Here is a 22,462-nt window from a genome sequence, read left to right on the forward strand (position 1 = left end):
GCCCCCCCCCCCCCCCCCCCAACCCTGCTAAAACCACCCTTGGCCTGCTCCTCTTCCTCATCTACATACTGTCCCTTGGCAACATCATCCACTGATGTGGGATTAGCTTCCCAATGTGCATTGATGACACCCAGCTCTACCTTTCCACCACATGTCTCCGACACTCCACTGCCTCAGTGCGGTCAGACTGCTTGTCTGACATCCAGTCTTGCATGCACTGCAGTTTCCTCCAGCTAAACACTGGGGGGACCAAAGCCATTGTTTTTGATTCTCACCACAAATTCTGTACCCTTGCCAACAACTCCATCTCCCTCCCAGGTCACTGTTTCAGATTGAACTAGACGGTTTGCAATGTCGGCAGCCTACTTGATCACAAGCTGAGCCTCCAACCCCATATCCTTACATAGGTACATAGGACATAGGAACAGGAGTAGGTCATTCAGCCCCTCGAGCCTGTTCCGCCATTCAATGACATCATGGCTGATCTGTGATCTAACACCATATACCCGCCTTTGGTCCATATCTCTTAATACCTTTGGTTAACAAAAAGCTATCAATCTCTGATTTAAAATTAATAATTGATCTGGCATCAATTGCCATTTGCAGAAGAGAGTTCCAAACTTCTACCACCCTTTGTGTGTAAAGTGTTTCCTAATTTCATTCCTGAACGGTCTGGCTCTAATTTTTAGACTATGCCCCTAGTCCTAGACATCCCAACCAGCGAAAACAGTTCCTCACTATGTACCCTATCTGTTCCCCTTAATATCCTGGAAAGTTCGATCAGATCGCCCCTTAACCTTCTAAGTTCGAGGAAATATAACCCTAATTTGTGAAATTTCTCCTTGTAACTTTCGTAACTTAACCTTTGAAGTCCAGGTATCATTCTGGTAAACCGATGCTGCACTCCCACCAAGGCCAATATATCTTTCCTACGGTGTGGTGCCCAGAACTGCTCACAGTACTTCAGGTGTGGTCTAACAGCTGCAGCATAACTTCTACCCTCTTGTACTCTAGTCCTCTAGATATAAAGGCCAGCATTCCGTTAGCCTTTTTGATTATTTTCTGTACCTGGTCATGACATTTTAATGATCTATGTACCTGGACCTCCACTATTTTTAGCTTTTCACCATTTAGAAAGTACCCTGTTCTATTCTTTTTAGGACCAAAGTGGATGTCCTCACATTTGCTTACATTGAAATCCATTCTTCACAGTTTTGCCCAGTCACTTAATCTTCAATATCTCTTTGTAATTTTATGCTTTCATCTACACTGCCCACAATGCCACCTATCTTTGTCACAACAAATTTGGATATATGACTTTCTATGACATCACCTAAGTCGTTAATAAATATTGCGAATAGTTGAGGCCCCAGCACAGATCCCTGCGGGACACCACTAGTCACATCCTGCCAATTTGGGTACCTACCCATTATCCCTACTCTGTCTTCTGCCAATTTCCTAACCAACTCAATAATTTGCCCTCAATTCTGTAGGATTCTATCTTAGATAGCAGTCTCTTAAGTGGAACTTTAACAAATGCCTTCTGGAAATCCATATAAATAACATCCATAGACATTCCTCTGTCCACTACTTTAGTCACTGCTTCAAAAAATTCAATCGGGTTGGTCAGGCATGATCTACCTTTCACAGATCCATGCTGGCTCTCTGACCAGCTGAAAATGTTTGAGGTGTTCAGTAACCCTATCCCTAATTATAGACTCAAGCAATTTCCCAACAACAGATGTTGAGCTAACTGGTCTATAATTCCCTGGTTTCCCTCTCGCCATTCTTAAGCAGAGTGACATGTGCAAATTACCATCAGAAAAAACAATTTTAACCTCCAAATTTGACTCTTCCAAAGTTTTCTTAGCTAACCTTCTATTCTCCACCCTCTGTCAACTTCAGCTGATCCAAAAATGTGTTGCCTGCATCCTATCCTGTTCCAAGTTTTGCTCACCCATTATCCCTGTCCTTGCTGACTTGCAGTCCTCAAATGCCAAATTCTCATTCTCTTGTTTAAATCTTTTCATGGCCTTGCCCCATCCTATTTCTATAACTGTCTCCAGTCATACATCATCTGCCCTCTCCACTTAGTGTGCATTCCCTCTCTCCCTTTGCCCACCCATTCACAGCTCTGCCTTCAGCTGGCTCGACCTCTCAATCTGGAACTCCCTCCCTAAACCTTTCCACTTCATTCTTTCTTTCTCTCCTTTAAACTCACTCCTTTGAGCAAGCTTTTGGTCACCTCTCCTAATATCTCCTTCTTTGGCTCAGCATTTGTTTTTTGATTACACCTCTGTGAAGTTTTTCTGTGCTAGAGGCACTATATGAATAAGCTATTAAATGCAAGAATGCCTAACTTTGCACCGTGATTCTAATTTTAAAATGTTTGAAGGGGTGCATTTATGCATTGGAGAAATTGCCCTTTACACAAAAGGTAATCTATTCTAATACCTTGGATAAAATCAAATTTCCTTCTCTACTATCTCAGCTGGTAAATTTATCTCATAGTGCAACATTGAGCCATTCAGATCAAGAACATTTCAGGCTCAGTCTCCATCCGCTGAGTTGGCCAATCTCCGCTTCGATAGCTGTCGGTGTACTTCGTTTCCCTGACTAACTTTTCAGGCTTCGGAAGTTGATTTAACTACAGACTGTTTCGCCAGAGATTTACCACTAGGTGGCAATATTACTGAAGAAAGAGCGAAAAACTTAAGGTGTACTTGAAAATAAGTTACTGTGAAGGTGATGAATCTTTCTAATGAATATGTCATAGATGTAAGGAATAACTCATGCTTTCTTTTCTGGCCAGTGGTTTAACCTGAATTCTTTATTGACGGGTCCAGAGTTGATCTCCGACACTTACCTCGCCCTCTTCTTGGCTCAATTACAGCAAGAAGGTATCCCTTGTTCAATATCCCAGTAATTTATTTTATTATTAATAAAATTAGAATTCTAGCTAGATAAATATCAATAGGGAAACAGTACTTCTGATTATTTTGAGCTGCAATTACCATTTTAGAGAACAGTATTACTAATAATGCAAAGCTTCCAGTTGTTAATTCAGAGTTGATGCAATTTATTAGTAGCTCACAGGTTTAACATTTCTTTCATAAATGAGGGCAGAAAAAGTTAGATTTTAGGGCACTCGTACACCAAAGAAATGCTTTGCTACAGATGATTATAGTACCTTTTAGTTGTAGAAAAGTTAAATTTTAGAAGTTATCTATTCTAAATGTAAAAATCTTCTGTGATGCCTTCAGGGTCAAATAGCCTGCTAGTACGTGCCATTTAGGCTCGTATGTGGAAGAATGGCCACTTAAGCAAGGTACTGGACAGTGACTGGTAGCTGTGGCACCATAGCCCAGTGAAGTGTTAACACCTTCAGAAAAAATGGGGAGGAAATTGGTCAGAAAAATAAACACATGTAGAAATGTACAGCAGTAACAAAGTACAGTTTAATGGTAATCTGAGTAAGAGCTTTTGGAGGTGGCAATCCCAGTTTGCTGGATAGAGTTCAATTATCTTGTAATAAAAATTCAGAAATAACTTCTGTTTCTTCAAGAACGATGATAACTCTTTAAAGTCTCACCCCAAAGTAAGTTAGAATGTCCCTTTAAAAAGCTCTGCAAGTAAAATCCATTCTTTTCTACCTTTACTCCCTTATTTCTTTCCTGTGAATTCAGTAATCATGGAGATGAAGGATGTTTATGCTGAGGTATGGAACATTTTCCATTTTAGGTACTCTGTCAGCATCAAGCAATTCCGAGGCAGGCAGGGCATATTTGGGTATACAGTGAAGTTCCCTTTACTCTGTCCCAACAACAATGCTTCAGCCTGAACCTTAGAACAGTGCACCAGTGTGACATTTTCCATTTCTCTTTACTTTTTATTTATTCAAATGATTTGCACAGACCAGGCAATGCCTTTGTGATAAACCTTGGTATCTTATTGCAATCAAAATTTCCCAAAAAGCAGTGACTATTTTGTAGATGCAAATGCAGCATTCGTTCTGTGCCAGCAAAATTCCACACACCGTACGTGAGCTGAATGATCAGTTAATTTTTGTTCGTGATGTTGGTTGAGCGAGGAACGGTCAGATAACCTGCTTAACTCCCTGCTCCTCCTCAAAAAGTGCCATAGGGTCTTTTAATGTCACCATAGACAGGCAGACCTTAGTTTAATGTCCCACCTAAAGAATGGCACCTCTCATAATGCAACACTCTCTTAGCACTGCATTGCGGTATCGTCCAGATTATGATTTCGAAACCTGGTGTGGGGTTTAGACCAATGTTTGCTGTAATTTTTTTGGGTGCGGGGCCCTTTAACTGGCTGCACAGCCCATTCAATTTTTTGCGCATGGGTGGTTATTCCCATTGTAAAGTCAGTGAGTGGCCTGCTCAGGGATGCCATAATGCTGCACAATTTAGCAAGAACGTTGGTTCAGACCCACAACCTTCTGATCCAGGGGTGATCGTGTTTTGGACTGAGCCAAACTGGCACTCTAGTATGCATTGTTTGTTGCTAATCTCTTAACATATGGGGATAGATTGTTTGCATCCTGGGGACTTGTATTTTTAGTGATGGATTTCTGAATTTTAGTGCCAAGGGGGATCCTTGGATTTTTAATGCATGGGGCCGAGATTTTGTAGATGTTTTTTCAATAAATATGCAAATGTTTCAGCAGAAAAGAAAGCAGTTGTATAGGACATTGCGTTTAATCATGATTCTGCTTGGCACAAAAGTATTTTTAATAAAATGTGGCCCACTTAGTTATCCCATGTGGATCTGGCCCACATTCCAAAAGGTCGGAGATCCTTGATTTTGACTAATTAGGAATTTTACGAGGTTCAATGTCGCAGTCGGTAGAGTAAAATATGACTAAATGTGTTTGTCAGAATGAGCTCATTTAAGATGGTGAGTATGGGTCTGTTTGTAGTAAAACAAGTGAATCTTGTTTAATTTCTCCAGGTTATTCGATATTTGTAGTAAGAGGAGAATTGCCAGAGTGCGAAGCTGATGAGTTACTAAAAAGGATGAAAGTGGTGCAACGAGAAAGGCCAAAGCTAATTGGAGAGGATGCAAATCAGCGAACAGAAATTGGTCAGAGGTACTGAGGAATAAAATTGCTAAAGTGCACTTTTGTGCCTTATTTCTAAACCTGTTATGTATGTAAATATCTGAATCCCGAATGGCAACATTGCCAGTCCCTATTTCGACTGTATTTTTTCTCCCCTTGTCCAGTACAGAAGATGCAATACCTTCCCTTTTACCTCCTCCCTTCCCACTGTCCAGGACTCCACAAACACCCCCTTCAGATGAAACAGCGATTTACTTGTACTTCTTTCAATTTCGTGTACTGTATTCGCTGCTCACGATATAGTCGTCTCTACAGTGGGGAGACCAAATGCAGATTGGGTGACCGCTTTGCAGAATGCCCTCGCTCAGTCCATAAGGTGAGCTTCCGGTTGCCTGTCACTTTAATTTTTTGCTCCACTCCCACTCTGACCTCTCCATCCTCGGCCTCCTACACAGTTCCAATGAAGCTCAACACAAGCACTTTATCTTTCATTTAGGCACTTTACAGCCTTCTGGACTCGACCTAGAGTTCAACAATTTCAGACCAGAACCTCAGCCCATATTTTTTTTCCTTCCCTTCCTTTTTTTTTTGGACGCGCTTATTTGTACTGCAAAAATGGCCAAGGTGCTCCACCCTTTGTTTCTGATTTGTCCCCTTGGAAGCTAAGCCACATCCTGAAGTTTCACAGGAACGTGTAATTGGAACCGCCCATCCCAAGGTCTCACTGACTTTGCAAACTGTAACACGATCCACTTTGACTTCCTGAAGCGACAGAGAACAGAGCTCCCCAGAAGACAGCAAGGGCCAGCCAAAGTGCCTTACCCCAGTCCAAGTACATCTCTCCCCCAGCCGATTGCCTTTCCCCAGTCCCAAGTACAACCCTCCTGCAGCAAAAGTGCCTTACCCCAGTCCAAGTGCATTCCTCCCCCAGTCCAAGTTCATGCCTCCACCCCACCCCCACCAACCCACCATAGATGGAGCATGCATTGTGTACGGATTTGTTAACGGGTTTATTGGGTACGAAGTGAATAGTGACAGTGTTGTGACTTCAGGATAACATCCACTCCAACGATGTCCCTTGTAGGGGGTTGGAAGATTGTGATCCGTCTTCCCCACCCAGCCGTGACTCCCTCCCTCTCCCCCCCCCCGGCCGTGTCTCGGCCGTGTCTCCTCCGTCCTCCACCCAGCCGTGTGTCGTCGTTGTTTCTCCCCCCCCCCCCCCCCCCCCCCCCCTAGCCGTGTGTTCTCTCTCTTTCCCCCCCCCCCCCCCCCCCCCCCCCCCAACCATTCACACTCCATCTAGACTCTTCTTTTGTTTTCTAACTTGTGCCATTACCATATCATTTTTGTCCATCATCCCGTTTGTCTCTTAAATCACTCCTGCCTATCACAGGTCTTCCCTTTTGTTCTTTCCCCCTCCCCCTTTCAGGTTACATCTCGAACTTTTCCAGTTCTGACGAAGGGTCACAGACCTGAAACGTTAACTCTGTTTCTCCACAGATGCTGCCTAACCTGCTGAGATTTCCAGCATTTTCTGTTTTATTCCCAGTACTATAGTCGGAGCTTGGATGTTGATGGATTTTAACACTTAGCTATTTCCTCTAGGGACCCATTCCCCAGACAAAGATCAGGAAAGAAAAATGTGGTTGCTTATATCTTAGAGTGGATAATAACATAAGCACTAGAAAAGACTAATTGATGGAGAAAATATCCTGTATTGGATTAACAGTATATGAAATCGCTTCTCGGCCTTTTGGCTAAGATCAAATGTAGTATCTGTTCTTATCAGTTTAATATCCCCTATCTGGGGACCAAATATTAAATTGATTTTTGGAACAGGGAGATGGAACAGGGGCTTGCTCCGTCCACTCCAGGCATCGACCTGCTATTGCAGTGTTTCCAGGAACGGTGCAGCTTCCCCTCTCGACCTTTTGGCTAAGATCAAGTGTAGTAGCGCAAAGTGATCTTTGGCGCTGGAGTTGCTCTGACAAGAATGAACAAAAAAAAACAGTATATGAAATGTGATTAAAAGTCAGTAAGAATGAAACAACTGCAAGAGGTTTTCGCATGTGTATTCATCAACAGCATATTCTGGCAATTAATTTTTTTAAATTGTGTTTTATAGGGTACAGAGCAATGACTGGGAACAAGTAGTTGACGTGAATAAATCAATTGCAAGTGTTGTGGATGAAGATGATGAAAATCTGCAGCGGGCATTGTCGCTAAGCCGTCAACACATGGAGACAGAAGATGAAGAAGCAGATCTACGAAGAGCAATTCACCTCAGCATGCAAGGTGAGGGTTGGTGCCCGACTCAGGTAGTACTGCCCAGTCAGAAGTACCGTCTTTGAAATGATGAAATTAAATTTAGGCCCTGTCCGTCTGGACAGGTGAGCATTGAAACTCCTTTAGCACTATTTTAAAGCACAGCAGTAGACCACCATTGCCTTACCTGACATTCCTCCATCAACCAGTACCATGGAAATGGGTCCCTAGAGGAAATAACTAAGAGTTCACTGGGCAATTCATCTTGTTGCTGTTTGTGGGACCTTGCTGTACATGAAACAGCTGCTACACTTGCCTGCAATGTAACAGTTACTTCACCTGAAAATAATTCATATGAGGCGCTTGGGACATTTGAGAGACATGAAAAGCATTTGCAAGCTTTTCTTTTTTTCTTCATTTAACTGATTGATTGTACAACCCTGTAACACCTTCAGCTGGCAGTAAATCTCCCATCAACTATACCTTAATCTAGGTGCTATTTGAATATCTTCCTGCATTTACTGCAAGAGGCAAGCACGCATAAAAGGGAATTCATGCTGATAAATATTTTATTGCTGGTAACTATAATCCAGTGCATTGCAAAAAGCATGGGCGCAGCAATTTAACAAAAAAAAGTTACCTTTTTTATTTTTTGCTTTCATCGTTATGTCTTTTGTGCAGTGATGTTGACCTGGAAATTCTCAATGTTTAATGCAAAGTGCTAAATTTGAAAACAAAACAAGTGCAATTCTGATGCAAAGTTATTCGTAGCATTGTCTTAATACCTGTAGATTGTTCCCTAGTCTTAAGTAATGGTGAAGTCAGTTCTGTTACACATAGACAATGTAGTATTTTTCTTTATCTAACTTATGCATGGAGTTTTACTTTGTTACATATATCCACAAAATCTGAATTCAAAAATACTGTTATTAAAGATTTTGTTGAAAAGATAGACATGTTTCTCAGCAGTAAAGTTCTCTGAGCACGTGCCAATCCAGAGCTTATATTTCAGATTCTTGCTTTCAAAGTAAGGTCCTACCGCTGATCGCTGCAGGTTTTAACTTGTGTAGCGATGGCTGAGCCAGTCACTATTATTATTGAAACAGTAATTCATCTTGCCAAGAAAACTGTCTGACCCAACATAGTTTGGTGGCCATGAAAATTATGGTAGCTTTTTGTGATGTTTTTAGAAAATAAGTTGCCTGGAGTGATGCAAGTATGTGCACTTTTTATACCTTGTTTCAACTCCGACGTAAAGCTGAAATCTCGGTCTGAGCAGTATGATGCATTAAGAACATAACATAAGAAATAGGAGCAGGAGTAGGCCATTCAGCCCTTTGAGCCTGTTCTGTCATTCAATAAGATCACGGCTGATCTACTTCAACTCCATCTTCCCATGCTATCTCTTTTCCATTGAGTCCCTTTGTCCAAAAATCTATCGATCTCTGTCTTAAATATATTCAATGACACAGCTCTCTGGGGTAGAGAATTCCAAAGATTCGCAACCATTTGAGTGAGGAAATTTCTCCTCCTCCTCAGTCCTAAATGGCTGACCCCTTATTCTGAGACTGTGTTCCGTAGTTCTAGACTCCCCAGCCAAGGGAAACATCCTCCCAGCATCTACCTTGTTAAGCCGTTGTCTGCTCTAATGGTGAAACCACTACACTCGTACACTGGAGTTGTTCTGTGAACCAAGCAGGAAAAATGCAATACCTTCCCTTAGACTCCTTCCTGCCCTCGCAGTGGTTTTCCTGGAATTTAACTGGACTGTTCCCAATTTCAATTTCAAAATAGACAATGTAAAGTTTTCTCTACCGTTGAATATGCTTTTTTGATAGTTTAATCTGTCAGCTATTCAACGTATCCAGATTGTTACAGGCATTTCCTCATTTTTACACTGGTTTTCACACACATAGCACGCTTATGCTTATTGCTGGTTTCAGCTCTTTTCCCACCTCGGTACCAACTCAATAATATTTTATTGTAGTATACTGTCTACCCAACATGCAGCATGTGTAGAGTTAACATGGAATGATAGACATAGAATTATTGCCCATTGGGAGATGTGTCTGCTTCCAAAATCACGTTTGTATTGGGAAGTGGCCCTCGGCTTAGCAATGAAGTGATTAAAAGCCGGAACCAGAGTCAATGATTGATCCAAATCATTGTGCATCAATTTGGAGCAATTCACATACAAACTGGGCAATGACCATCCAAATATGGAGAATGCACTGGATTATTAAAACATCAAATAACTTGCAAAAAGTAAGAATTTTACATTACTTTATATGTCAGTTCATAAAGGAAGGCTCATATGGTGAACCTCCGAGACCCTTGTACTCTATACAGTGGCTTAATAGCACAAGCCTATCAAGCGCAACACATTGCACAAAGAAATTGGAAAACAAAGGTTTGCATCTGATTCCTGCATGGTTAATTCCTGATCTCCACTGTAGGGAAGTAGGGGTCAATCACTTTGTAATAGAGCTCCTCCTTAGTGGACAACTGTTCTATCTAGTGGACTACTGTGGTAATGCAACTGCTGATGTAAATAATAAAAGGATCATGTGGCAAAGTCACATGATGAGTTTCTGTGTAAGAGCCATCTTGTAGAGTGTGTTTGTTAATGTTGCAAGAATATATTATACACTTCACCAGAGGGGCAGAGAGAAAGTCATACGGCCCGTCACTGTAGACTACTCTCTCATAGTATTGTTGCCAATTGTTGATAGCTAACATTGATGTGATAGCCTTATTTTCCAGGGAAGCTACACAGAAAGTTACAATAGCGGGCGGGGGGTGGGGGGGATCCTAGTCAAACAGCAGCAAAATATTTCAAATTCTCTGCTTGCAGAGTAATTTTTTGTGCTTGATAGGTGTTTGCCTTAGCTCAGTAGTACCACTCTCACCTCGGATTCAGAAGGTTGTGGTTCAAGCCTTATTCCAGAGACTTGAGTATATAATCTAGCCTGGCACTTCTGTGCCGTCTTTCAGGTGAGATATTAACCGAAGCCCTATCTTCCCTTTCAAGCAGATGTAAAGGTCCCATAGCACTATTCGACAAAGAGCAGCGAGTTCACCCAGTATTCTGGCCAACATTTATTCCTCAAACATCAGATCAGATGATCTGGTCATTTATATCATTGCTGTTTGTGGGGGCTTGCTGTGCGCAAATTGACTGTTGCGTTTCCTACATTACAACAGTGACGACACTTCAAAAGTACTTCATTGGCTATAAAGCGCTTTGGGACGTCCTGAGGTCGTGAAAGGCACTATATAAATGCAAGTGTCTCTCTTTCTTTTCCTTTTTGTTTTTGCTGCAATATGTTCAGCCCACGGTCAAAGTACGTGGAGGAAAAACTGCTGAGGCAGTGTGGAGCATTCATATTTTGCCCTATTTTTCCCTCTGCTTCAATTGATCTTCAACAATTTGGAGTTTTGGACTTTGCCAAGTTTAGTTTCTATCCTCATATTTGTCTAAATTGTTGATGATTTTGATGCCCTTTCTGTGATGAGCAAGATATGGTAAATCACCACAGGTCCTAATGTTTTATTTTCTTTCATTTTAATGAGAATATATTATCATATTTCTACAGTTAATATATATGTTATTTGGACAGACAGAAGATTAAAATAGTTTTTATCCTTTGAAACAGAAATGTACAAAAGAAGGTGATAGACTTCACATCCCTGCATGGCTGGAAAGAGAGCAAGCTGTACTGTATACCGTATGTACATACAGTCTCGAGAGGGAGAGGTTTCATTACTGTTCTGTTCTATAACTGATTCACAAATAAAACATGAAAACTATGTTTTTATGTTTATCTTTGTTCGTTGTTTAAAAAAATTAAAGATATATATATATATATATATTATAGTTTTTCTTTAAAGTAGAATAAAATAGTTTTCATATAATTAGACATGTTGAAGTGTAATTATGTCCATGTAAGGAAATATTTTTCAGGGTTACTTCAATGAAGTGAACCCATTAAGGGAATCAGTTGGATATACCTCAAAATGATTCTCTTGGGAATAATCTATAATTGTACAGTCGAATTAGGTATCTTGTTGAATGCTGATAAGTAACATAATGGGTGGATTTCTCTTTTGGCATGCCTCAATCTCTATAATTAGCAATCAACAAACATAATTGTTTTGTCAAAAGTTTCAAAGCCATGAATTCCAGAGAATTTGTTAGTACGGAGTTAGAATCATAATTCTGCAGTGCAGAAAGAGGCCATTTGCCAATCATGGCTGTGCTGGCTCTCAAACAGCTATCCACTTAGTCCCCTATTCCTATACACTTTTAAATGTTTACTTTTTATCCACTTACCTTTAAAACTCATTGGATTCTGTTTCCACCACTCTTTCTGTTAAGGCATTGCATGTTCAGGCAACTTTATGCATAAAAACGGCATCTTAATTTCTCCCTCCAGTTATTGACTCACTGACCAGTGGAAATATTTTTTTTTTATTCAAACTACTCATAATTTTGAACACCTGTCAAATTTCCTCTTTCTAATGAAAATGCCCCAATTTCTCTAATCTTCCCTCATAACTAAAATACATTCATTACAAAATCAGCCTCCATTCTGCAAATTTTAAGAAGAATTTCATTCCATAAATTTGATAATGTATTGTCTTATTAACCACAAATAAAAATGTGCCTTTTATTTAAATATGCAACTTACCCATTTAAACATTCACTAAAGTATAGAGTGTTGGAGCTGTAGCATGTGATGTTACAAAATGTTAGGACACATTCAGGAATCCTTGATGAGTGTCCAATATCAACCATGCAGAAATGGGCAGCGGCTAGGTGGAAACCAAGTGTTTTCCTACGAGACAAACTCTTGACGCCAGTCACCCCAGCCCACTCTTGAACACCTTGTAGCAATCAACAACAGCAGGGAAGGGAATAATGTGGAGAAATTGAAAAGAAAAATAGCGTTATTTATTATAAATTAAATTCAGTACGTGAGACCTGCTTTTCATTGAAAATTTCCAGTGCCTGCAGTACCCATTACCCCTATAGGTGGCGATGTGATAGGTCTTTTCAATGTTAACGATTTCACATTTCACACTAGCTGTTGTTTAATAGTTGAGGCATATCGCCCTGTAATTGTGCAATCTGGCCAATGGATTTCACAAATTACTCAATGCTTTCTGATTTTTTTTTTGATCAGTAATGAAATTTCTAATCTAAAATAAGTGTTTAAACAAAGTAAATCAATTTATATGTTTCACAATAACGTGCTTTAAATTTATCCACTGAATCTTCCTTTAATGCCTTCCATAAAGTTTTCATTTGAAGATCACAGCATCTCCCAGGAGGGAGGGAGAAACCAAGTAACTACAGACCCATCAGTTTTATATCATTTGTGGGGAAGTTACTGGAAACTATCATCAGAGACAGAATGACTGAGCATTTGGACAAATATGAGCTGGTCAGAGAGTCAGCATGGATTTGTGATGGGTATGTTATGCTTGACTAATCTAGTTACAATTTTTGAGAAGATCACTAGCATTGTGGATAGGGGAGTGTCTATGCATGTTGTCTATATGGATTTCAGATGGCATTTGGTAAGGTTCCACACAAGAGATTATTAGCAAAAATGAAAATGGGCAGAATTGGGAGGTAATGTTCTGACAGGAGTTGGTAATTGGTTGGGAGTTATGAGGCAGAGAAGTGATAAATGTTTTATTCTCTGATAGATAGGATGTGACAAGTGGTGTTCCCTAGGGATCTGTATTGGATCTAAATCTTTTCACCATATATATTAATGACTTGGATAAAGGAATAGCGAGTTGCAGATGAGATCAGGTTAGGTACAGTAGGCATTGTTCCCTGTAAGCTGTTCTGCGCGGCCTGAGATACAGGTGATCCATGATCTGATTGAATGGCGGAACAGGTTTGAGGTGCATGAATGATTGGGGGAAGGGATGGAAATGGAGGTGCTGATGGTTGCATTTTTTGCAACTGCCACCTTCAGCTGTCCGTGGCTTCTCTCTCCTTGCCATACCCTTCCATCTGAAAAGAAAGGAGGAAGGAAAAGACTGGGAAGATAATGACAGAGAAGCAAAACGAAGATTTAAGAGGGAGAGGGGAAGAGAAGAAAAATGAAAGATAGAGAGAGAAACAACTACACAAAGACAGCAGAAGCCAGCAAGAGTGAGACTGTTACCTGACTTACCGTGTGCCATGGGAAATTGAACGGTTACTCAAAAAAGACTTTGGATTAGCAGTATTATTTTGTAACAACTTTTTTCCATTTGAGTTACAAGGAAAAGCATTTGTTTTATAATTAGAATCTAGGGAATCTAACTTTGTCGATGGATTTCCCGGTGACCCATTAAAGTATGTCTGCTTTGGTTTTCTCTGTGGTTACCTATTCATTTGGTGTGTTGACACTATTGCAAAAGGATTCGCTATGTAGCAGCAAACTGGAGGAATTTTTAAGTTTGGAAGTTAATCAAGAATGACAGCTAAAGGAAGGAGAATCAGAAGTGCTTCAGCAGACATCAATGCTTCACAGCAGCAGGAGAGGAGTGGTTAGGTGCTTGTTTCATGCTGAGGAGAGAATAAGTGGTTGGGTGCTGCAGGAGGCTTGTTTCATGCTGACGATTGCCATTGCAGTAATGTAGAGATTAAAATACCTTGAATCAATTTTAGGATTTAAGATACCAGATGTAAGCAAGACATTTCATTTTGGCTCTTCATAAAGCACAGCTTATTCTCTTCATTTATATAAGGTGGTTTAAATGATTTACATTTTTGAAAATTATATTTTTTTGTAATTTATGACTGGTTTGTTTTTCATAATTTTGGGTAATGCTGTTCTTGCTATTAGGTGACTTGTATGAAGTTATGGAGAGTAGCCTCAAAAAGGGATGTAGATGTACAAGCGAGCCCACTTGTGTAATTGTGGGTTAAAATCTGCAATTAAGGTTGAGGTGCAATCCTGTAATAGTGAAGTAACATTTTGATTTTTTTTAAAACAATACTGTAGACACGTTAAGTAATAAATGTTTACAGATGAGAGGGTTAAAATAGTACAGTTGAATTCTAAAATTATTTTTCACAGTGGTTTTCCCTGGAAGATGTTGCTAATATTCCCAATTGAGTAACAAATGGCAGTGGATGCACCTGTGGTGGTGGAGAAAATAATGGTGAGCAATGAAATGGTCGATGAGGTATTGGAATATTTGAAGATTCATTGGAACCAGCTAATTGTTTTTTGTTATATTAGTTGGTGTAACAGGGTATATTAAAGGAGGACAGTTATCTCAGATGATTATTAAAGCACAGACAGTAGCCCCTAGCCTACAGTGTGTTCCAGCAATTCTGGATCTTAAATACATTTTGATTAAAGGGATACTATAATGGAAAATTGCAACGCTCAGACAACTCGCCTGTACCAAATGATTTGGAAAAATATCTTGCTGAGTAATTAGCAAGATTGAAAACCATGAATCCAAGCCAAAGTGGATTTATGAAAAGAAAATTGTACACATTGAGCAATTTTTGAGGTCATTATATTGTTACTAAATGTGTAACATGTTTGCTATTCTATATTTTGGCATTTCGCAAACATTTGATAAGGTTGCTCACAAGTCACATAGCTGAACTAAAAGCTTTTGAGGTTTTGGAAAAAGTTATGAATTAGATAAACATTTAACTAGGCAATAGGGAACAAAGAGAAGGTATTAATGGTAATGATGAAAATCTGGTGTCCAACCCATCCTCGTGCAAGTTTTTGTATTCTACCATGCCTAAAATGTCAGTCACAAATCAGTACAGTAATTTTCTAACCAACCCTATACAGTTGAATTTTATTGCAGTGTAACCAATATTGGATTTTGCAATGATTCTTCCTAAACTGATGTAAATAATGCAGTCCCATAGGAATGTATTTGTGACACCTGCTGCTGCTCCTAATATTTATTTGAGCTTTCAGAGTATTTTAAATAGAAAGTCTGCATGCTTAGATGGCAAGTTGTCTCAAAATTGAATATTCCAAAGAAGGGGATATTCTTCAGAATGATATGCAAAGGCTTAGCAATGGGTAGAGGGAATTTAACATTGGGAAATGTAAGGTAATGAAATATTGGTGCTGACATGGCTGTGTATGCTAACGTAAACAGTATATTGTTCAATGGATGGAACACAGAAGGCGGGTTGATGAGACATTTATACATTGTGAAGGAGAAATTGTGAGGCAAAGACCATATTTGGATGAATTATTTGACCTGCAGAATACTTTCAAGGAAATTATACTGACACTGTATAAAGTATTGGTAAAGCTACACAGAGTATTTAGTTATTGTACAACAAAAAGCAGACAATAGATAAAGTTCATAGAAAGGTAACAAGAATTGTTCTGGTTTTTCATCATTGAGCTGTAAAGAGATGCGATTTAAAAACTCAACTTACTCACATTGGAAAAAGACTAAAGGAAATATAATCTCAATAAAATCGATGAGGTAGCTGCTGTGTAGAATTCTTTTGTGGGGAAAAACAGGCAAAGGAAAACTGAAAGCATAATTTCAAAATGATGGAAATTTTAATTATATATTTGTTCCTCTTTCAATGCCATGTTTAAAACCTCTCCTTCTGAAGGAACTGATATTTTTCTGGGGTTCAGTATTTTTCCTAAATGGCCATATTTTTTGTTCTCCTTTACACTGAAGGTTTACAAGCTATTCTCCCACAGTTGAGCTGCAGCCAACCTCAAACCTGCCCTCATCTGATGCCTTCCCACACTTGATTCCAGCGGGGTTAGGCCCATGGCTGTTTTTCCCCTTCTGGTAGAGGGCATTCAGGCTAATTGTTGAATTGTATTCCTGTAGTGCCCCCTTCCCCACACTGAAAAGAACTAATTCAATACAAATTGAGGATCTAACTTGAATCCTTCCTGAGTAAATTTGTTATCACTAGGGGAGCCCAGTGATTGCAGTCTCAGCAAAATAACTTTGTGTGCATTTGTTCTCTACGTATATAAGGATTCGGTCTTGACATTCAATAGGGTGAAAATTGCAGAGTGGGGCCACTATTGTAGCCTTGTATGCTGGAACCTCAGACCTCAATTATTTTTCTCCAGTTGCACCCAGCAACATCTCTTGCTTTCTTATGGGTAACATTCACTGCCTCTGCCTGATTTATCAATTCAGCTCGTCACCACAGTCTATTTTCTGTCATTTGCCACAGTTAACAAAATAACGAGAGAAGGCTCAATGAACTGAATGGCCTTCTACATGCAGTGTCTGCCGTGGCTCAGTGGGTAGCACCCTCGCCTCTGAGTCAGAAGGTCATGGGTACAAGTCCCACTCCAGAGATTGAGTGCAAAAATACAGACTGATAATCCCAGTGCGGTACTGAGGCTGCGCTGCGCTGCGCTGAGGGAGGTGTCCTTCAAATGAGATGATAAATCGAGGTCTCCTCTACTCTCTCAGGTGGGCGTAAAAGACCCCATTGCACTATTTTGAAGAAGAGCAGGGGAGTTATCCCCAGTGTCCTGGCCAATATTTATCCCTCAATCAGCAACACAAAAACACAGATTATCTGGTCATTATCAGATTGTTGTTTGTGCGAGCTTGCTGTGCGCAAATTGGCTGCCACATTTCCTACATAACAACAATGTCTACACTTCAAAAAGTAATTAATTGGCTGTAAAGCGCTTTGGGACATCCGGTTGTTGTAAACGATCTTTCTTTTATGTCGTGTTCAAATCAGTGCAGTCATTTCTTTTCTCTGATTTTCAATTTTAGTTGTGTTTTTTTAATAATTTCCTACTTTTTTCCTAATTGGATTTCTGCGTACCATGTAAAGTCTGTGACCAAAAGGGTGGCAAACCTGGTCTATTGTGGAACCAGTTTCTAGGGGTGTACAATTTTGGTTCAGTTTTATCGTGGATGAGGTTAGAGTTTTGCTTTGCTACAACTTTCTAATTACAAACTCAGCTGGTCTTACTAAAACTTTGCCATAGTGGATATGCTGGTGAGGAAATGTATTCCAGGGAGTCTGTTTGTTATCGTATGAAGTTTGACGAGCAATGTTGTATAGACAGCGGCAATATGAGGTGTTTTGTAACAGAACTGTAATTGTTGTTCATTTAAATAATTTGTTTTCAAGACAGCTGTTTCAGAATCAGCAAAAGAAAGGTGTAGCAAAAAGCAAATGAGATTTATAGTTTAGAAAGTGGATTGAATGATCAGGGAACGCATGTTAATGAGCCCTATTGATTAGACTAATTACTGTCATCAGAGGAGGGTATTCAATGATCTGGTTGGTATGATGATATAAGCAACTATAGTCCGGAGGGAGTTGAAAATGATCCTAAATAATGGGGTAAGTCAGATGAGCTAACTGGCCTGGTTTCACATTTCTATGGGTATTTAATTACTTTGTCATGACTGCAGATATCTTGACCTTCCAGCAATTGTACAAACTGCAAATGCTGAAATTATGAAATACAAATAGAAAATGCTAGAAATACACAGCAGTTTCATTAGCATTTTAAGAGACAAAAAAATAGGTAACGTTTCACATGCAGACCTTTCATTAGAACTATTAATCATTAGAATAGCTGTCCACTAGAATACATTAGTTTCCAGTTTAACTCTAGGTAAATTGGAGTTTCCATGAAGAACAAATTTTGGGAATGAATGGAATTACAAAATCAAAATAAGTTGTATGTAGGAATGGTCTTGTCTTTTGTATTCCACTGCAATAAGTGGATTTTTCTTTTAAAATATGCTCATCAGGCATTCCACTGAGTTAAGATTTCCCCCCACTTAAAACGGGACTCATTTCCCAAATGTGCCACCTGTACATGTGTTAGTCTCCCATTTTTAAAACTATATATATTTCTCAAGAACTATGCCTTAGTGGGGACCCCTTTTTAATAACATTGATTCCACTGTATCTGTTTCATAGCTGTACACTGGTAATCTGTTGAATATTACATCTTTGAATTCCCTGATTACTCATTGGGTAATTGTCATGTAGTGTGCTACTTAACTGCACAGACCAAGAAAATTCCAGTTTCAGTTCCTCACTTAGTTACCTGATCTGAGCGGGGGCAGCAGTCAATTGCTGAAATTGTCCTCTGAGCTGGGAAGGAGGGAAAGCAGTCAGGTTGCACTCATGTCAGACCTGCTGAAAGTGCATCTTGGTCTGGTACGGGATTGGATTTGACACTTGCTGTCCAGCTTGTGCATGAATACCAGGTTCCATCACTGCCTTCAGGAAGGAAGGGTAAAGAGGGGGCATGGGGGTGGAATGCATCTTTTTGTACACTGACTAGCAAAGATAATCTTTGTAATAAACTTAACAAAATAAGAACCCTGCCATTCCATGTGATAACTGGACATCATATATTCTGATTGTAGTGTGGAACAGCAGGATTTTGCAGTAATTAAAATGATCATTTTAACCATGAGTGATCAGATACAAAAGTATCAGTAGACTAGTATGACCAGATCCTAATCTGGTTTGATGTAGCCTTTTCAGCAAGGCAAAAGGTACCATAGCACTCTGGTTTACCATTGTGTTGTTCCATAGAATGGTGAGCTTTGTATCATGATTTCCCATACTTGGTCAATTGATGTGAATAGCAATACTTTTTCCTCCAAAGGGGAAGAATATTTAGACCTGCGTACCCAGTCATGTATCACAATAATGGCAGAAATGTTGGCACATGTCACCTACCCACCCTTTCCAGCTATGAATGTTGCAGTGGAACCTGAAGAGATAGAAAAGAGCTTAAATAAACAACAGAATTAATAATGGGAAGAAAATAAAGCACTTTTATAGGTTTGTTTGATCCTCAAATATCACAATTCAAATATAACATTTTAAGCATTTGAATTTATGCTATTTTAATAATGTAATCTTATTAATGAATCTCTAGGTTTTGGACAAGGGACAGAAAATTCAGAAGTGGCCTCATCCCAGAATGATGTTGCACAATCTTCAGGGACAAATCAAACTGAAACTCCTACAGCAGAAGAGCTACGAAGACGTAGACAAGCATACTTTGAGAGGCAAGCAGACCATAGATCTGTACTGCTAAAACACTTGGTTTAATGTCCATGATAGAATATGTGTGACTGACCCTTTGAGGACTGAGTTTCTTTGCACTTTCACAGTATTAACATTTGTTGTTGCCAGTTTTTCTGGCTTTCTTTATTCTTTAAAATAGACTTTGCGAGTATTTTTCTTATTAACTTTTGTGCTCATCGAGGCAAGAGCTATTGAAGTAAGAATAGGGAATTTTTCTGTTCGGATCACCAGTTTCAGTATTGAGCACTTCCAAATACCAGTCAGCTACAGATTGAAGTTGCTTGCTGGCTTGCTCCCCATCTCTACTCTAGCCATTTCTTAGCCCCAGCCTCTCAATAATATACCATACTTATACAAGCTTGATTTGTTTTCAATTTCCTTGACTGGCCATCTGAGTGAAATTACATAGGATCAAGAGTAGGTAATTGTGTCTGTTCTGCCACTTTGTTAGCTGTGGTAGCTCTGCCATTTAATTTCCAATTCCCGGCCCTGTCTCCATATTCCTTAATACAGGTACTTCAACTTCCCAAATAAGTACCCACTTAATATCTCAATTGATACTGCATCTGTGGCCGCTTTAGGCTTTACATTAACACAGCTCTTCTGTTTGAATTCTATTATGTCTCGTTATATATTCCTTACCTACCCTATCAATTCCCTTCAGTATTTTAAATATTTCAATTTGATTACCCCTTAACTTCATCATTACCATGAATATTATCCATTATCTAGTCTCTTATAGTTAATTAAGTCCCTTCACTGCAGGTATCATCCTGTGAATTGTTGCTGGGCTCCTTCCAAGGTCAGTTTATCTTAAGGTAGGATGCCTAAAACTGAGCATTATTCCTGATGAGATATAACCAATGCAGTAATACTTCCAAACTTTGACATTTTATACCTAGCAGATCTTGCAATGTGTAGTTTCTCTGCTGCTCCTAAATGTAGCCAGGCCCCTTGGGAAAGAGTGACCATAATATTGGTAGAATTCTTTATTAAGATGGAGAGTGACACAGTTAATTCAGAGACTGGGGTCCTGAACTTAAGGAACGGTAACTTCGATGGTATGAGACGTGAATTGGCTAGAATAGACTGGTGAGTGATACTTAAAGGTTGACGGTGGATAGGCAATGGCAAACATTTAAAGATCACATGGATGAACTTCAACAATTGTACATCCCTGTCTGGAGTAAAAATAAAACAGGGAAGATGGCTCAACCGTGGCTAACAAGGGAAATTAAGGATAGTGTTAAATCCAAGGAAGAGGCATATAAATTGGCCAGAAAAAGCAGCAAACCTGAGGACTGGGAGAATTTTATAATTCAGCAGAGGAGGACAAAGGGGAAATAGAGTATGAGAGGAAGCTTGCTGGGAACATAAAAACTGACTGCAAATGCTTCTACAGATGTGTGAGGAGAAAAAGAGTAGTGAAGACAAACGTAGGTCCCTTGCAGTCAGATTCAGGTGAATTTATAGTGGGGAACAAAGAAATGGCAGACCAGTTCAACAAATACTTTGGTTCGAAGGAAGACACAAATAACCTTCCGGAAATACTAGGGGACCAAGGGTCCAGTGAGAAGGAGGAACTGAAGGAAATCTTTATTAGGCGGGAAATTGTGTTAGGGAAATTGATGGGATTGAAGACCGATAAATCCCCGGGGCCTGATAGTCTGCATCCCAGAGTACTTAAGGAAGTGGCCCTAGAAATAGTGGATGCATTGGTGATCATTTTCCAACAGTCTATCTACTCTGGATCAGTTCCTATAGACTGGAAGGTAGCTAATGTAACACCACTTTTTAAGAAAGGAGGGAGAGAGAAAACGGGTAATTATAGACCGGTTAGCCTAACATCAGTAGTGGGGAAAATGTTGGACTCAATTACTAAAGATCAAATAGCAGCGCATTTGGAAAGCAGTGACAGGATCGGTCCAAGTCAGCATGGACTTATGAAAGGGAAATCATGCTTGACAAATCTTCTAGAATTTTTTGAGGATGTAACTGGTAGAGTAGACAAGGGAGAACCAGTGGATGTGGTGTATTTGGACTTTCAAAAGGCTTTTGACAAGATCCCACACAAGAGATTGGTGTGCAAAATAAAAGCACATGATATTGGGGGTAATCTACTGACGTGAATAGAGAACTGGTTGGCAGACAGGAAGCAGAGAGTCGGGATAAATGGGTCCTTTTCAGAATGGCAGGCAGTGACTAGTGGAGTGCCGCAGGGCTCAGTGCTGGGACCGCAGCTATTTACAATATACATTAATGATTTAGATGAAGGAATTGAGTGTAATATCTCCAAGTTTGCAGATGACACTAAGCGGGATGGTGGTGTGAGCTGTGAGGAGGGCGCTAAGAGGCTGCAGGGTGATTGGACAGGTTAGGTGAGTGGGCTAACGCATGGCAGATGCAGTAATTGGTGGCAAAAACAGAAAGGCAGAATATTATCTGAATGGCGGCAGATTAGGAAAAGGGGAGGTGCAACGAGACCTGGGTACAACAGTCATTGAAAGTTGGCATGCAGGTACAGCAGGCGGTGAAGAAGGCAAATGGTATGTTGGCCTTCATAGCTAGGGGATTTGAGTATAGGGAGATCTTACTGCAGTTGTACAGGGCCTTGGTGAGTCCTCACCTGCAATATTGTGTTCAGTTTTAGTCTCCTAATCTGAGGAAGGACGTTCCTGCTATTGAGGGAGAGCAGCGAAGGTTCACCAGACTGATTCCCGGGATGGCAGGACTGACATATGAGGAGAGACTGGATCGACTCGGCCTGTATTCACTGGAGTTTAGAAGGATGAGAGGGGATCTCATAGAAACATCTCAAATTCTGACTGGACTGGACTGGTTAGATGCAGAAAGAATGTTCCCGATGTTGGGGAAGTCCAGAACCAGGGAACATAGTCTAAGGATAAGGGGTAAGCTATAAGCGAGATGAGGAGAAACTTCTTCACTCAGAGTTGTTAACCTGTGGAATTCCCTACTGAAGAGAGTTGTTGATGCCAGTTCATTGGATATATTCAAGAGAGAGTTAGATATGGCCCTTACGGCTAAAGGGATCA

At 40.0% G+C, this 22,462-nt stretch overlaps 1 protein-coding gene and 1 non-coding gene across 6 annotated transcripts in view; both read left to right on the plus strand.

Annotated features, from left to right (window-relative positions):
• Positions 1–22,462, plus strand: part of atxn3 (ataxin 3) — a 45,702-nt gene that overhangs the window by 18,600 nt on the left and 4,640 nt on the right. For 4 of the 5 annotated variants that reach the window (XM_070879488.1, XM_070879486.1, XM_070879490.1 and 1 more), the window contains 4 exons: positions 2,813–2,900; positions 4,972–5,110; positions 7,206–7,375; positions 19,258–19,390. In XM_070879488.1, the coding sequence (XP_070735589.1) occupies positions 2,813–2,900; positions 4,972–5,110; positions 7,206–7,375; positions 19,258–19,390 (530 nt within the window). Of the gene's footprint in view, positions 1–2,812; positions 2,901–4,971; positions 5,111–7,205; positions 7,376–18,981; positions 19,161–19,257; positions 19,391–22,462 lie in introns of those variants that run through there. The other variant, XM_070879487.1, reaches the window with a different exon arrangement.
• On the plus strand, positions 6,818–6,999 carry LOC139263674 (U2 spliceosomal RNA). Its single transcript, XR_011593193.1, has one exon. It is a non-coding gene; the product is annotated as a U2 spliceosomal RNA (small nuclear RNA).

Source organism: Pristiophorus japonicus, chromosome 4 (assembly GCF_044704955.1).
Source record: "Pristiophorus japonicus isolate sPriJap1 chromosome 4, sPriJap1.hap1, whole genome shotgun sequence".
Lineage (NCBI taxonomy): Eukaryota > Metazoa > Chordata > Chondrichthyes > Pristiophoridae > Pristiophorus > Pristiophorus japonicus.